This window comes from Lutra lutra, chromosome 7, assembly GCF_902655055.1.
Source record: "Lutra lutra chromosome 7, mLutLut1.2, whole genome shotgun sequence".
Classification (NCBI taxonomy): domain Eukaryota; kingdom Metazoa; phylum Chordata; class Mammalia; order Carnivora; family Mustelidae; genus Lutra; species Lutra lutra.
This window is the reverse complement of record NC_062284.1, coordinates 142,062,810-142,076,816: the sequence shown is the minus strand read 5'-3', so window position 1 is coordinate 142,076,816 and position 14,007 is coordinate 142,062,810. Positions and strand designations below refer to the sequence as shown.

At 54.9% G+C, this 14,007-nt stretch overlaps 2 protein-coding genes across 21 annotated transcripts in view; one reads left to right on the top strand and one right to left on the bottom strand.

The window, feature by feature from the left end:
• The window catches only part of CCDC85C (coiled-coil domain containing 85C), a 74,560-nt gene extending 71,212 nt beyond the window's left edge, over positions 1-3,348 (top strand). For all 17 annotated transcript variants that reach the window (XM_047736752.1, XM_047736751.1, XM_047736750.1 and 14 more), the window contains one exon: positions 403-3,348. In XM_047736752.1, the coding sequence (XP_047592708.1) occupies positions 403-492 (90 nt within the window). In that variant the 3' untranslated portion in view covers positions 493-3,348. The remainder of the gene's footprint in view (positions 1-402) is intronic.
• Positions 3,349-4,180: 832 nt separating this feature from the next.
• The window catches only part of CCNK (cyclin K), a 28,125-nt gene continuing 18,298 nt past the window's right edge, over positions 4,181-14,007 (bottom strand). For all 4 annotated transcript variants that reach the window (XM_047736737.1, XM_047736738.1, XM_047736739.1 and 1 more), the window contains 7 exons: positions 13,793-13,898; positions 13,231-13,288; positions 12,350-12,519; positions 11,771-12,042; positions 11,024-11,057; positions 8,300-8,371; positions 4,181-5,535 (listed from right to left, as the gene is read on the bottom strand). In XM_047736737.1, the coding sequence (XP_047592693.1) occupies positions 4,910-5,535; positions 8,300-8,371; positions 11,024-11,057; positions 11,771-12,042; positions 12,350-12,519; positions 13,231-13,288; positions 13,793-13,898 (1,338 nt within the window). In that variant the 3' untranslated portion in view covers positions 4,181-4,909. The remainder of the gene's footprint in view (positions 5,536-8,299; positions 8,372-11,023; positions 11,058-11,770; positions 12,043-12,349; positions 12,520-13,230; positions 13,289-13,792; positions 13,899-14,007) is intronic.

The following is a 14,007-nucleotide window of genomic DNA, read 5'->3' as shown; positions in this document are numbered from 1 at the left end:
TGGCCATACAGGTGGTGTTCAGACCAGAGGTGCGGGCAGGACCCTCTGCTCTGAGAGCCTGCAAGGCTGGGGCTGCGTTTGCTTCTGGAAGCTGGGCTGTTTCTGTGGCTGCCCAGAACGGGGAGCTCAGTCCTGACCTGCCTGGCCGGGGTGTGTCATCTCTGGACCCTTTTAGGAGGCAGCAGGGGCAGAACCTGGGCCTCACCTGGGGCCAGCTGTTCTGTACCCACCTCCTCTGCTGCCTCCTGCCTCTCTGGGCCTCACGTGGCCTCAGTTTCCCCTCCAGGCCCCATGGCTCTGGGGAATTTTTGGGTGATTTTGAGGGGCCTGAGGCAGTGTGGGTGCCCAGGTCAGCAGGTGGGCTCGGGTGGGCTCTGCACTCACAGCTCGCCCCATCCACAGGTGGTCTGGCGAAAACTAGGGGACGCGGCCAGCTCCAAGCCCTCCATCCGGCAGCACCTGTCTGGGAACCAGTTCAAGGGGCCTTTGTAGGGCTGCTTCTCTGTGGACGTGGACTGGCCCTGCAGGGCACCCAGGATGAGTTGCAGGCCCCCGTGTTTGTTTCCTGTGGTGAATTGTACATAGGACACTGCCCGCTGTGACCCGGCTCCCGTGGGTCCAGCACGCTGACAGCCGGGCCTCCGTCTCCCTCCTCACGCACCAGCACACGGAAGACGAGAGGCCGCTGGCCGTGCCCCATGGCAGAGTGGCCCAAACAGCCTCGTCCCTGCGCTGGGGCCCTGCTGCCGGGAGGCTGAAGGCTGTGTGGGGGCTCAGGGCCTGGCATCCCAGGCTGGGCCCGACCTTGGCCGAGGGGCACCTCATCGAGCCTTCTACCCGCTGGCTGCTGCCCACACTGGACAGAGTCCACCGGCAGCTGGACCTGACACAAGGGGCACCCCTTCTCACCCATCTGCGGCCTGAACCCCAGCTCACTGAGCCCGCGTCCGAGTCGTGGACAGGGAAGCTCATGGTGTCTGTGGCTGGCTGGAGGCCCTGAGGCCCTTCCTCTGGCACCCCTGCCGCCCCGCCCCGTGCCCAGCTCCCTGCTGCTTGGTTTCAGGGTGCTTCCCCCAGCCCTGAACACATCACTCGCTGCAGAGTCTCCCCTCCTACCCGGGGCGCCCTAGCTTTTTGGGTCCCTCCTGCCCAGGACCCAAGGCCTCTCCATCTCATGGTTTCACGTGATGGGCCAGGGAGCTAGGAGGCTGTGTGGAGAGTCTCTGGGCCGAGCCCCACGCTCTCTCTCCAGATGGGCAGCACCGGGCCGAGCTGGGCCTCTGGTGTCCCCCAGAGCCCAGCCCCAGCTGGGGTCACTGTGGACGGAGCTGCACGGGCTGGCCGGTGGGGGACTTCTGCCCTCTCTGGAAGGAGCCCGACCTGGCTCTGGCTTTACCTGGCTGTGTGACCTTCAGCAAGTCACTCAGCTTCTCCAGGCCCCTGGTGGGAAGACGGGGTCTCAGGTTCTTTGGGCCGTGCTCACCACCCGAGGCCACCGGCTGGGTTCAGCCCGGGCTTCCGTTGCGGCCCGCACGCCCGGGCGCTCCCCCTGCTGCAGAAGCCACTGCTGGCTGGGCCGGACGGAGCCGGGGACCGAGCGGGGTCCACTGCCTTGCTGCCTCTTCACAGGTGCTGCCACCTCCCCTCTCTGAGCCTCAGTGTCCTCCACTGAGAAGGGACAGCCTCAGGCCCTCTTCGTGGGGCTCGGGATCAAATGAGACCTTCCGTGTAAATGACCATATACAAACTATAGATGAGATAGAGAAATGTTGAAATTGCTGAGGAAGGTGAGGCCCAGAGGTGTGTGGTCGGGGCACATTACAGACGAGCTCACGGATGCTGGGAAGTCGGGGGGGCCACCGGCCATGATGGCTGCTCGCTCCCGCCACCTCCGCTGGCTGGTGGGGCTTGGCTCCATGCCTCAAGCACTCGAAGAGCCCAGGAGGCCACTTTTGCAGCGGGCAGGCCTCATCCAGGCCCGCACGAGGGACGGGGGCCAGGCGAGGGGATGGGGGAGGCCACCCTGTTCCTAGAGCCCCAGGGAGGACTTTGCGCCATTCCCACCGCCTGTCGGCCATCGGCGCCCGTGGGTGAGTCGTACACTCTCAGGGGAAAGGCTTATAGCCCTCCTTGTGCCCAGGGAATGCTAAGTGGGTGCTGGTGGCAGCAACAGGCATGTTCCTCTTGCCCTGGGTGTTACAGGGACCTCTGGGCTCTCCCTGAAGGGAGCTTGCCAGCAGGTCAGGTGGTGAGCTCCCTCTCACTAGGGGTGTGCATCGAAAGCTAGGGAACATCCTTGGTCATGGTACAAAGTAGTTCTTGCCCTAGTGGGCAGTGAGCTGGGGGACAGAGGCTCCCCTCTGGATCTTGGAGTCCAAAGAACCACAGAGCAGCCCGAGGTGCGGGGGTGGGTCCATTTTGGGTGGAAGCCACATCTGGGAGCCCATTTGTCATGTCTGGATCAGGCCGGCCTGGCCACCACTGAACATAAGCAATAAATCAGGGCCCTGGTATCTGCAGATCTCCTGCACACTGGCCCAGAGAAGAACAGCTTCGAAGGGACCGTCCCTGCCTCGGGAAGGTGACCCTGTCCGTCATGCTGTGGGGTACCTGGGGGTCAGGTGGGGCGTTTCTGCCTGGATCCTCCTGTGCGCCACACAGGCAGCAGAGCCAGGCGCAGACCTCTCCTTCCCACCGCTGCTCGTGTTCCTGAGCCAAGTGCGTGGGGATGGCTTTCAAGGACAGAACTGCACCCGTGACAGTCATCTAACGTAATAAGCTGTTCAAAAAAAAAAAAAAAAAAAAAAGCCAGCAGCACCTCTGCCTGGCCCCACAGGGCAGGGTTTGGGTGGGTGCAGTGGGAGCCCACAGGCTAGAGGGGATCAGAGGAGCCTCACCGCGGGGACAGCCGGGGGCCAGGCGAGCACGAGTCCCAGCCCTGCCAGCAGCTCAGACGTGCGTTGGGTGATGTGGGGTGATCTCCCCTCTGGAGCCTTAGCTGTAGAAGCTCATGGTGGGGGATGGGTGTTGCTGAACTCGGTGCCCTTTCATAAAGGTCCCTTTACGTTTCATACTCTGATTCTAGATCTTGAAGCCCCATGTGACATCTGGACTGGGGCTTCAGTTCCCACTGTGATGGATGTCACCCTTCCAGCCTCACCCCAGGTGGCCAAGCCCATCCTGGGATCAGAATCTGCTGAGCACATTTTTTTAGGGTGGCACATTTTTATCCAAAAGTTATTAGCTACACATCAGTGTTTAAACAGAAAAAGTGACCTTTCATTTTTTTTTTTTTCTTGGAAACTTGAGAAGAAACAAAGTACATACTACTGATTTTTTTTTTTTTTTAAGGAAACAAGCTAAATGCATGAGCGGAGGGGTAGAGGTGTATATTTTTCATACTGTGGGTGGGTGGGGGGGTATTTGTGCTGCTTTCTGGAATCGGGCTGGAACGTCTGGTTCCCAGCCCCGGGCCGTCAGCCATGCTGTTTTTTTGTGGTGGGTGCTCGCCGTGAGAACCGGGGCCGGCCCCTCGCCCGGCTCCGGGCAGAGCTGGGAGCTGTGGACCCCTGTGCCCGTTTCTACCTTCCACTGAACCACTTTGATTTGGGGAGAGAAAAAGCGCTAGAACTTTTGATAGTGTGGTAAAAACACTGATTTGAACTATTTTAGTAAAAGGAGTAACAGAAGATTGTGATAGTGTATACTTTGCGCTAGATAAATAAAGGCTCTTTGTAAGCCTCTGTGGTGGGTGCGCAGTGCTTGTCTCCGGTGGGGGGGCCGCTGGGTAGAGGGCCATAGCCCTGGGGAGCACCTCGGGCATGGGGGTTCTGCCCAGTGTTGGAGACCATAGACGGCCTCTCTGATGGTGCGAGTGGAAAGAAATTTCCAATCCGAGCCCTCATGGGACCCAGGAGCCCATCTGCATGGGTGCATGTGAGAGCTCCACGCTGGTTCAGAACCACCTGGGTTCCTCCGAGGAGAGCCCATGCAGGCACGGGGTGGGGGTAAGAGCTGGTCCGTGAGGGCAGACCCCTGGGGGCGCTGCCTTGGGTGACATGGGGTCAGGTCTGGGGCTCTCGAGGCCGGTGTCCCTCTGCTGCCTGCCCCTCAGCCCCCAGGGCCAAGGGGAAGAGCTGCCTCTCGGGGCCCCACCTTCTGTGTGGAAGAAACAAAACAGTCGTTTCAAACAGGTTTATTTGGATAACTGACCGAAGGAGCCGCGTCTGTAACCAAGATGGAATTCACAGTATGTTGTTACATTCACACTTAAAAAATAGATCTCTATGTACAGGAATTTGCAAATTGATGTAAACATACATTACTTTCCAAGTACATTTCTCCCTTTCTCTCTGGAAGAAAAAGAACAAAGCCATCCAACAAGGCAACCCCTTCAAAATAAGATTAATACAAAGGATGTAAATATCTCTAAATCAACAAAGTGGTTCGTCTCACCTATTGGGTGTTGGGAAAGAAGGTCACAGAACGAAAGCGATGACAACAGCCTGACGTCAGATGGAACTGGACTATTTAAAATGGGTTTTCCAGGAAAAATAGGCACTGATTTCTAGAAGGAAATTCACTCCTTACTGAAGCTATTTCTTGAGCCAATATGGCTGGTTAACGTTTTCTTGAGTACAAGGAACCCAGTGCAGGACTCCACCAGCTGCGACCAAGTGTGCGGTGGGACCGAGACTGGCGCTGCCCAGGCTACGCTGAAAGCCGCCGGCCCCCTTCTCCAGATGTGGAGGGCCGCCCCGATTTCATCTCGGGTCCGGTCCGTTTCTTCCCATACTGCAACTCTCTAGCATTAGATAAGGTACCCTGCTGCTTACCCACTTAAACTACTCTTCAAGTTGATTAGAAAAACATTTGTTAAAAAAACAAAGGGGAAAAAAAAGGCATCACGTTATCTCATCCAGGCTGCCCGCCCTAGCCCCCCAACTGGAGGCATGCCAGGTGGGGGGATGGGTGGGGGCACAGGTGGCTGTCCTCCTGGGGGGACAGCTGGAGGTGGGTAGCTAGCAGGTGGCAGGCCCAGGCCTGGAGGAGGGTGAGGGGGGACTGCATGGGTGGGGGGCAGGCGTGGGGGTGGGGGTGGAAAGTTGGGGTTGTAGGTGGGGGGAGGCGGGGGATAGCCAGGAGTTGGGGGAGGAATGGCAGGTGGGGGGAAGGAGGCTGGGGGAGGGGGCACTGGTGGTGGGGGCGGGTTGGGGGGGTAGACATGTGGGTGGTAGGGCAGGTGAGCTGGCGGGCCGTAGGCTGGGGGCAGGGCTCCGTAGGAGGGGCCCTCGGTCTTCATCATGGACTGCAGGCTCTGGTAACCCTCTCCGGACATGTAGGAGCTGGTGGTAGACATGCCGGTCATGTAGCTGGAGGGTGGCGGTGGCGGCGGCCGGTGTGGCAGCGGTGGCGGCTGGTGCACGGGGGCTGGGTGGGCCGGAGGAGGAATCTGGACTTTGGGAAGGTCACTGGCATCCACAGGGCCCGGGGGCTCTGCCTCGCCTAAGGGAGCTGAGAGGGGAGGCTTCCGGTCTGCAGAGGAGAGACAAGTTACTGCCTGGCCCCGGGCTGGCTCTTGGGTCTGCTTGTGCAGGGGACATGTCCACTGATGACCTCAGGGTGGGGAAGGCCACCCCGGAAGCCAGGAGCTCCACACAGCAGTTCTCATGCTCTCCCCCACCCTCCCCCACTTTCTCGCCCCCATTATAGCACTGGTAGGGCTGCTGCTCTTCCCCCAGGGCCAACTTCACAGAGAACAACGAGCAGCCGTCCCCTCTGTGACCAGTGCCTGATGCCATCACAAAGGACCCCCCTCCACGCAGCATGGCCAGGTCTCCCTCCCTTGGTCCTCACCACTCCGGCCAAGGCAGTGCCTGCAGTGCATGGAGCCCCTCCTGCTAGTACAGATGGGAGCGGGGCCCTTTTCCCGCCTGTCTCTGCCTCTAGAGACCATGAGGCCAGGGCCATGTCACCTTACTGTCTGCAGCACTGGCCACACGAAGCCTGCGAGTTGGTCAAGTGAATGAGGCAACATTTAAAAAACACAATGAGCAAGTCTCTGACATTCCCGATGAAGCCACCAAAGGAGAAATTCTGGTTGAAGTTTACTAAGAGAAGGGAGATCAGCCCCCAGTGTGTACTCTCAGGGAGCACTGCTGAGCTTTGGGGGGCTGGCCTCCCATGGGGCTGCCCAGCACGGCCCCCTGCTCCCTTCGTCCACAGCCTCACTGCACACATTTTCACCTGCGATTCCCCTCTGCAGCCATGACCAGACACCTGGACAAGGACACTGGGGACACTCCACCAGGGGAGGCCGATCACTGAGGAAGTGTGTTCTTTGGGTAATTCCTATGGCGGCCCAGAGTCAAAGACAAATCATAGGAGCCAAGATCTCAGGGTCCAGAGAACACAAGAAAGTGAGGGCTATGAAGGGGGTTTTGGGTCTCCTCGCACTTGGCCTCGTGTGCTCCCTGGAGCTCAGAGCAGCCCCGATCACACAGACACGCATGTGTCATGTGCCCAGGGTGGCGCTGCGGTGTCTGCAGGGCCCTCACTGCTCCTGCCACGTGAGTGAGGACAGCAGTTCTGGTTGGCTAGGACATCTCTCCGCGCCAGCCACGGCCCTGGGGCCCGGCCTGAACGAACCAGCATGCCCAGCCACGTCAGAAGGTCAGGCATGCCCATGGAGAACTGTGTGTGGGCTCTAGGGCAGGGCCAGTGGCCTCTTACATCCGAAGCTGACTAGGGAACACAGAGTATGAACTGGAGGCCTGTGGACAAAGGGTCCACCACCTTGAATTCCTCCTGGGTGTCAGTCTAGGGCGTCTGGGTCCACTAACACGCTCGTCCATCTTTGAGATGTCACTTCCTGTCACACCGTGCTGCTGCCTCCACAAGTCACCTGTTCACTCGCCTGTCCTCTGTAACCGAACCTGGAACGAGTGGTCTCTCCAGGTACCTGCGCTGCTCTCTTCATCCTTGCTCTGACACCTGCCACCACCGGCTGCCCTCTGAGACATCCCCGGTGACCTGCCTCTTCCTGCCTCCCGCGCCTCATCAGGACCTGCGGCTCCCTGAACCGCAGACCCCTGTTCCTCCTGAGTCTTCTTTTCCATCTGCCTCCCCTCACCACAGGCCCCTACGGGACCTCGCTGGAATGAGCTCCTGTGGCTTGGCCCACCGACCCCTCCGCTTCCACCTCCGCCTTCAGCACCTGCAGCTGCCAGACTCCACTGTGGCTCCCACCACAGCCCTTCCGGCCCCCACTGCCTGCCACCGGTGCCTTCACCCCTCCTGCCTGCTGCCCGTGCTGGGAGCTTTGTGCGTTCTGTGGGGCTCCCGACACCATGCTCCGGCCGCTCCCGCCCCACAGTGTGCAGCTCTCCCTGCCTTGGGCTTCCCAGGACCCCACACCTCTTCTCAGCCACACCCCTGGCACAGGCGATGGGGATCCGCGCCTGCTTGCGGAGGAGACGCCACGAAGTACAGAAATGACCCGCTGTAGGTGTCTTTTTAAGCAGGCTTCATCCTGGACTGAGGACTGTAGGATTTGTCCCAAAGTAGCAAATGATGCCCCTACTTTCCCAAATCTTCTAAAGTGCTAGGACTGACCATAAGCAGAAAGAAATAGAATGTGTGGTACCTCTGCCGCAGGCACACGGCGGTAGGAGCCCAAGGGCGAGCCGCTGGGTGAGGCAGGCTGGCCCAGCACCGCTCGGAACACATACAACTCCTGCCCACCCCCTGCCTGCTCCGTCCTCCAGAGCGCTGTTCCAGGAAGAGAATGCTACGTCCCTTACACGGCTTCTCCTCCAGGTTTATGTGGCACCAAGGAAGCTTCCTGGTTCCGAGAGCCGGGTGGGGAACTCCACGCTTTATTCTCCACTCAACTCTGAGCAATTGCTCCTTCCTCCAAATGTACCTGGACGGCATCCCACCACCAGGAAGCAGAGCGAGAGACTGGGGTCTAGGATCTACAGCAATCCTGCCGGGTCAATGTTCCTAAGTTGTCCGGGCTTTGTCTTCCTGAAGCCCATTCTACATTTATCCTGCGTAGTTTAGCTTTTCTACACATGACAGGCCAGAGAATATCCAGATACACCTGGAATTTATAACACCCTCAAAAGATCTGGTTTGTGCACCATTTTTTGAAGGATACTTGGCCACTATCTTCTTTTAAAATTCTGGCTTACCAAGTCTCCCTTCTATAGACTTGTCCCAGGCCTTCCCAAGTCAGCCCTCTGAAAGAGCAGATGGAAAGGCTGGCCCTCCCACACTGCTCCGAGCAGACACTTACCTGGAGGTGGGTGGGCCGGAGGCAACGGAGGGTGAGTGGTCTCAATTTTGGGGATTTTAGGTGGTGGTGGTTCTAAAAGAGGAAAAGGATATTGAAAACAACTTATACTTCTTCATGTGAATAAACATGTCATAGAAGACAAAAAGGAAGAAGAAAAAGGGAAATGTGCCATTCATAAATTTCTTTGGGGAAAAAGAACCAATATAACCAAGACTTTAAGGAACTTGAGGGAGGCCTCAGCAAAACCATTAGGTGCTAATCCTTTCACCAGAACCAAACAAGTCTAACACATCCTCCACCCCAAATAATCAGCCTGCTGGCTTCTCACAGCTGTTTCCACATCTACCCAACTCCCTTGCGGACGGTCCTGGACAAGGCCTTCCAACAAGGAGAGAAGCAGAGTACCATCTCAGTTATGGGGTGTATGTCTGTCTGTTTACCGGGTCTACAGGACTAGAGCAGTCCTATCACCCAGCCCCGAGGGCTCACGGGAGAAACCACCACCTTTGTATTCTTCATTGGGCACATTTTAAGTCTATTTTCTTCCTCACAGACACATGCTCCCGTTGGCAGCATGTCAGAAGCAGGACATTAAGGACGTCAGGAGAGATCTAGAGGCTGCAGGCCACCAGCATCCACAGCGACAACGCTAAGCCAGGCTACACCAAGCCCGGTATCTGGCGTTTATGAGGGCAGGGAGTAGGGAGAGTACACCTCATGGGAAAAGAACTCTCGTCTTTGTGCTAGCTTGTATGTTTTGACGCTTTCTTCCAGAAACTCACATTATTCTGGCTTCTACACTGTTCTGAGGGGATTCTGCTCTAGCGTCGCTGAGCCTGTCCTGTTTCCTTTGTTCCAAACAGGCCGAATATTCAAAGTTTGGGGATATGTCTGTCTGTATTCGCTTTCTGGGGGATCAAGTCCCCTCTCCTCTAGGTGGATGAACTGTAAATCTATGCCTCCAGCTGCTCTCTCTTCTAAAGCCATGGACCTGACTTCTGAGCAGCTCACATGACGCCTTCCCCATCTCTGCTGTGACTGCTGTCACTGTCACATCAGATGCCCACCTGCGACCTGCCCCCCAGCCAAGCTGAAGCTGTTTAGATCACCGCTGCCCATAAAGAGAAGAGCCACACTGGTGATTTTAAATTTTCTGGGAGTCACCTTAAAAAGATGTGAATTAATTTAATATTTAACCTAATGTATAAAAATTTGATCACTTCAGTGTGTAATCAACATAAATATTCATCGTTAGAGTTTTTACACTTTTTTTCTTAGTAACGCTTAGAAATCTGGCATGTATTTTGCACTAAGGACACACCATGATTTGGGATGGCCACACTTCCAGGGCTTGAAAGCCGCCTGCAGCCAGTCGCATGGGGCAGACAGCTTGGTCAAGGTCCTACCTGAAGGCTGTGTCTGTGTCTGTGTCCCTCCGTTTGTGGGCCCCAGGCCGTTACCCTGACTGCCCTCACCACGTCCCACTCAGAGACCTGTGAGTGCCTCCGCATTCCCAGCCATCTGTCCTATAACTGCCGCCAGCAAATTTTCTAAAATGAACTCAGACTTTGCCATTCTCCTGCTCAAACATCTTCAGTGGCTCCCACCAACTATGCAAACATCCACACTCCCCAACATGGACTCTGGTTCCAGTCACACTTTAGGTCCCAGCAGAGCTCCTCCCTTTTATCTCTTCATATAGTAAGACCTCCTCTCCACCTGTCCCAGCTCCTGTGCCCTCTTGCATCCTTCCACCTACAGGCTCAACCCCCCAGCTCAGCTCCAGGTGCTCAAAGGCCAGTCCTCCTCCAACGTCACCGCTGGCTTGTTTCTGCCTTATACAGCACACCAGCTCAGCTCAGTTTATACCCGCATGGCAAGCAGCACAGCCCGATCTTGGGTCTCACACTTACTTTCTGCCCAGATAGAGCAGAAGGAAAATTCACCTGTACTGAACTCAGTACTTCCCCAAAGACCCTGAGAGAAATGTAGCTTTATTGTAACGTGAAGATCTCACAACAGTTCAATAAATCATTCACTGAATTCCCACCCTGGAACTAAGCAAAAGAGAAACAGAAATGAGTAAACACTGTTGTGCCTTCCAAGAGTTCAGCACATCAGGGCCCATGACACATGAACAAATGCTTCTAAATTTCTGTTCTGTGATCTTCCAGATTTTACTCACCCTTTCCATTTGTTTCCAACGTAGAAATAAATGAGCCAACTTTGGGCTCTACAAAAACCCCCCCAAACCTAACCCTAAGCGGTATTTAAGAGAGGTCTGGCCCACATAAGCAGCAGGGCTGTGACACAGGGTGGTTCTCTGGGCAACAGCACCGCCTGTCACTGCCATCCTGTGTGCCCACCACTCTGCCACTGGGTGTTCAAGATGGGGACCCCAGGCCCCCATGTGTCTACCGCGGTGGGCTGAACCAGACCTCCAGAAAGGAATGCTGCTGCAACCCTCCTCCCACGTTCATGATCACATGTGTATGCAGGCTACTAAGTACACTTTTATCGCTGCTCCTATTTTTTGATAACTTTGGTCCGAATACAATCTGAATGCGCAGGGCACTTTTTCTGGCAGGCAGGGTGAAGTTCTGGATGGACTGTAATGATAAATTTTAAGGGCAATCTAAATCTTGCAGAAACGTTAACTAAGAACTTGAAATTTTGATAAACAGACATAAAAACTAAAAAAGCCCCCTTAGAATGGGAAGTTACCTGCTGCTTTGTTCTCTTCTTTGGGAGAAACAACCTGTTACAAGAGATAACGCACACGTGTTAACCAAGACGGGGGTGCAGGAAGAACAACAGATCCCAGGACCTAACGAACTCGCAGCAACAGCTGCTCCAGCTCCACACAAGAACCTACTCTGGCTGAGGGTCGCAGGGCAGAGACACCTGAGAAACCGCCCTCTGCTTCCTTCCTCCTTCCCTTTCCTGGGTCAGACGGGACCCCCGAGGATTTCCAACAGTGGCTTCCGAACAACACTAAGTTTCAAGGCCTCTAACGCGCTGGCCTAAATTCAGTGAGTGGTTTGCTGACATGCGTTTGTCCCAATGGTCTCTTCTTCTGGCCGGCTGTTGCTGTGGGGAGAAACTTCCACAAACTCTCCACATCACTCAGAGCAGCAAATAGAAAAGCCAGAGAGACTGGAGACACTGATGTTAGCAGGTAGCACACAGACGTGATACCCTGCCGGTTAGCGGGACCCACACACACAAACGCAGGCAGTGGTGGCTGGAGGGGGATGGAGCCCTCCCCAGCTGCCTGTGGCCCCCCTCCTCTGACCGCAGTTCTCAGGCTCCCCGTGGATGTGCAGACAGAAGGAGAGGTCAGGGTCCCCCTGGCTCAGTGTCCTGCATGAGTCCTCAGAAGATCAGAAGAGGGACTGTACTTGGTTGTGGGGTTGGCCACTCCCCCACCTCGGAGAGCCGGCCGCTCCCGGGGCCACCTGGCCCACTTACCACGGCTCGCTTCGCTGGGCGGGGAGGACTGGGCTGCGGGGACGGCTTCTTGGGCTGCGGGGCCTGCTGCGGCGGGGGCTGTGGGGCGGGCGGCTGTGCATCCTTCTGCTGTGGCTGGGGCGGGTCGGAGCCTTGAGGCGGCTGGGGCGGTGGCACTTGTGGCACTTGTGGTGTAGACTGGAGAGGTGGGGGCTGCTGCAGCTGGTGGGGTGTGTGATGAGGCATCTGTTGTTTTCCTTGTGAGTATAGATCCAGGATTTGGTGGCAGATGTCTGAATGATGGACAACAATTACATTTGTCACAAATTCATCTGCCTAGGGAAAAATCAACCCATTTCCCTTTCAGCTAGGATTCCCTTACAGGGACCAATGAGAGGGGATCACCTCTGCAATTCTCCCAAACTCTGCTGTGCACAGTGTGGGCAGAGCAGATGTTAGGAGAGAATGAACTAATAAGGGTGCTTCTGAAGAATGGCTTACATTTACCTGTGTGGGGAATTCCCTTCTTGGGACTTGAGCCTGACAGAGAAGGATCCCCCAAACGTGGAACCCCCTTAGGAAAGCCCAGCATGCCAGTACCTTCCAGAACGTCCACCGGGACATCCTGCACAAACTGCTCCCACCATCTCCTATACATGGGTTTGGAGGTCCATTCTTGTATTTCGAATTTGCACAAACGTCCTGCGAGATACATCACTGCCACTGCTATGATCTCTGGTTCCCACTGCAGTGACAAGGTCGTGCAGAGACTAGTTCAACAAGAAAAAGGGGTGACGTGACTTGGAGCAAACAGCTATGTTATCCAATGAATGGAGAGCAGATGCCACATGTAATGTGTTTGCTTACTCCTCTCTAAATGACCACATAAAGAATTAGAAATAAAAGCAGCAAATTTTAAGTCTTCTAAAGGTACCAAAATAAGTTACTTTAGCCACAGTTACTAATACGTTCTTTGAAGAATCAGAATGCTAGTACGTTAAAAAATTGCTGTACCACGAAATACAAATGAACAAGCTTATGTTCGTCAAACTTGAAATCCTTGTCACTGAACTGTGCTTTCAAATGACAGCAGCTCCACACAGAGGCCATCCGTCCCCACACACCACCTCATTGGACCCCTGGCTCTAAGAGCGGCAAGGCTCTAAAACCATTTTACAAGGCCTTCTATTTGTGCAGAACCAAACGGGTTCTAAGTATTTAGCTGTCACAATTCTCTGGTGTTCTGGACTATGTTTTAAACTGGGGATGACATTTTTGCTTCTTCTATCCAGACATGGCTGTGCATCCCTCTGCTGGGAGGCCGAATTCCTGGATGCTGGCCCCATCTCTGCCATTAGCTGGCCCTTCAGGCTGGGTGAGTCAGAGTCCTTGACACAAACTAGGGAGCCTGGATTCAATCAGCCATAAAGTCCCTGCCTATTTGAAGAACTACAATTAGATCGACACTTGAACACATGTACCTGTCATTTACAAATGTCCATGCCATTTGAACCAACTTTTGAATTTTGTTCTTATCACCTAGAAACAGGAAGAGAAAGGCAAATTAGTAGTGATAACAACAGTGAGAGAGTGCATAAAAAACAGCATTTAGTTCAAATCCACTCTGCGCTCAGCACCGTCCCAACACACAGCAAAGGGCTGCTGCCTGGGAACGGAGGGCACACGGGTGGGTCTGAGTTCTATCTGCTCTCTTCCCACACGACCTGCGCTGAACCACCGTTTATGGGAAGCCTGCTCCAAGGCAGATTTTATTAGGCTATTTAAAAAATTCTGACTCATTTTCCTGCCTCCTATCACTTGGCAACTGAATCGCAGAATCTGGCTATAGCTGACAGGAAGCGGTACCTAACAGCTACAATAATACCGGGCTGTCTGGGAGCCTGATGTCCCGGGCACGCACACTCACATACCCAACTCTTCTGCTTTCAAACTCTTTGGAGAAGCATGATCTGAATGCCATCAAATCATGATAAAGACTTGATTTCACAGTGAAAAGTTCTTTAAGTAACTTTCCCCCCTTACCTTTGAGTTGTTTTGCATATTTGAGGAGGAACTGGTACGGGTGTTCCACCTGTAGATCAAACTTTATGGTCTGGAGTAGGATTCTCTCCAGGACCATCACTTCTTCCTAAAAATAAAATAACAACTGTTGGGATATGATTTCCATCACAGGTCGGAAGCCACATTCAGCTTTCCCACTTCCTCTCTTCTAGCTCGATCTTAGTGTCTCTTTTTCA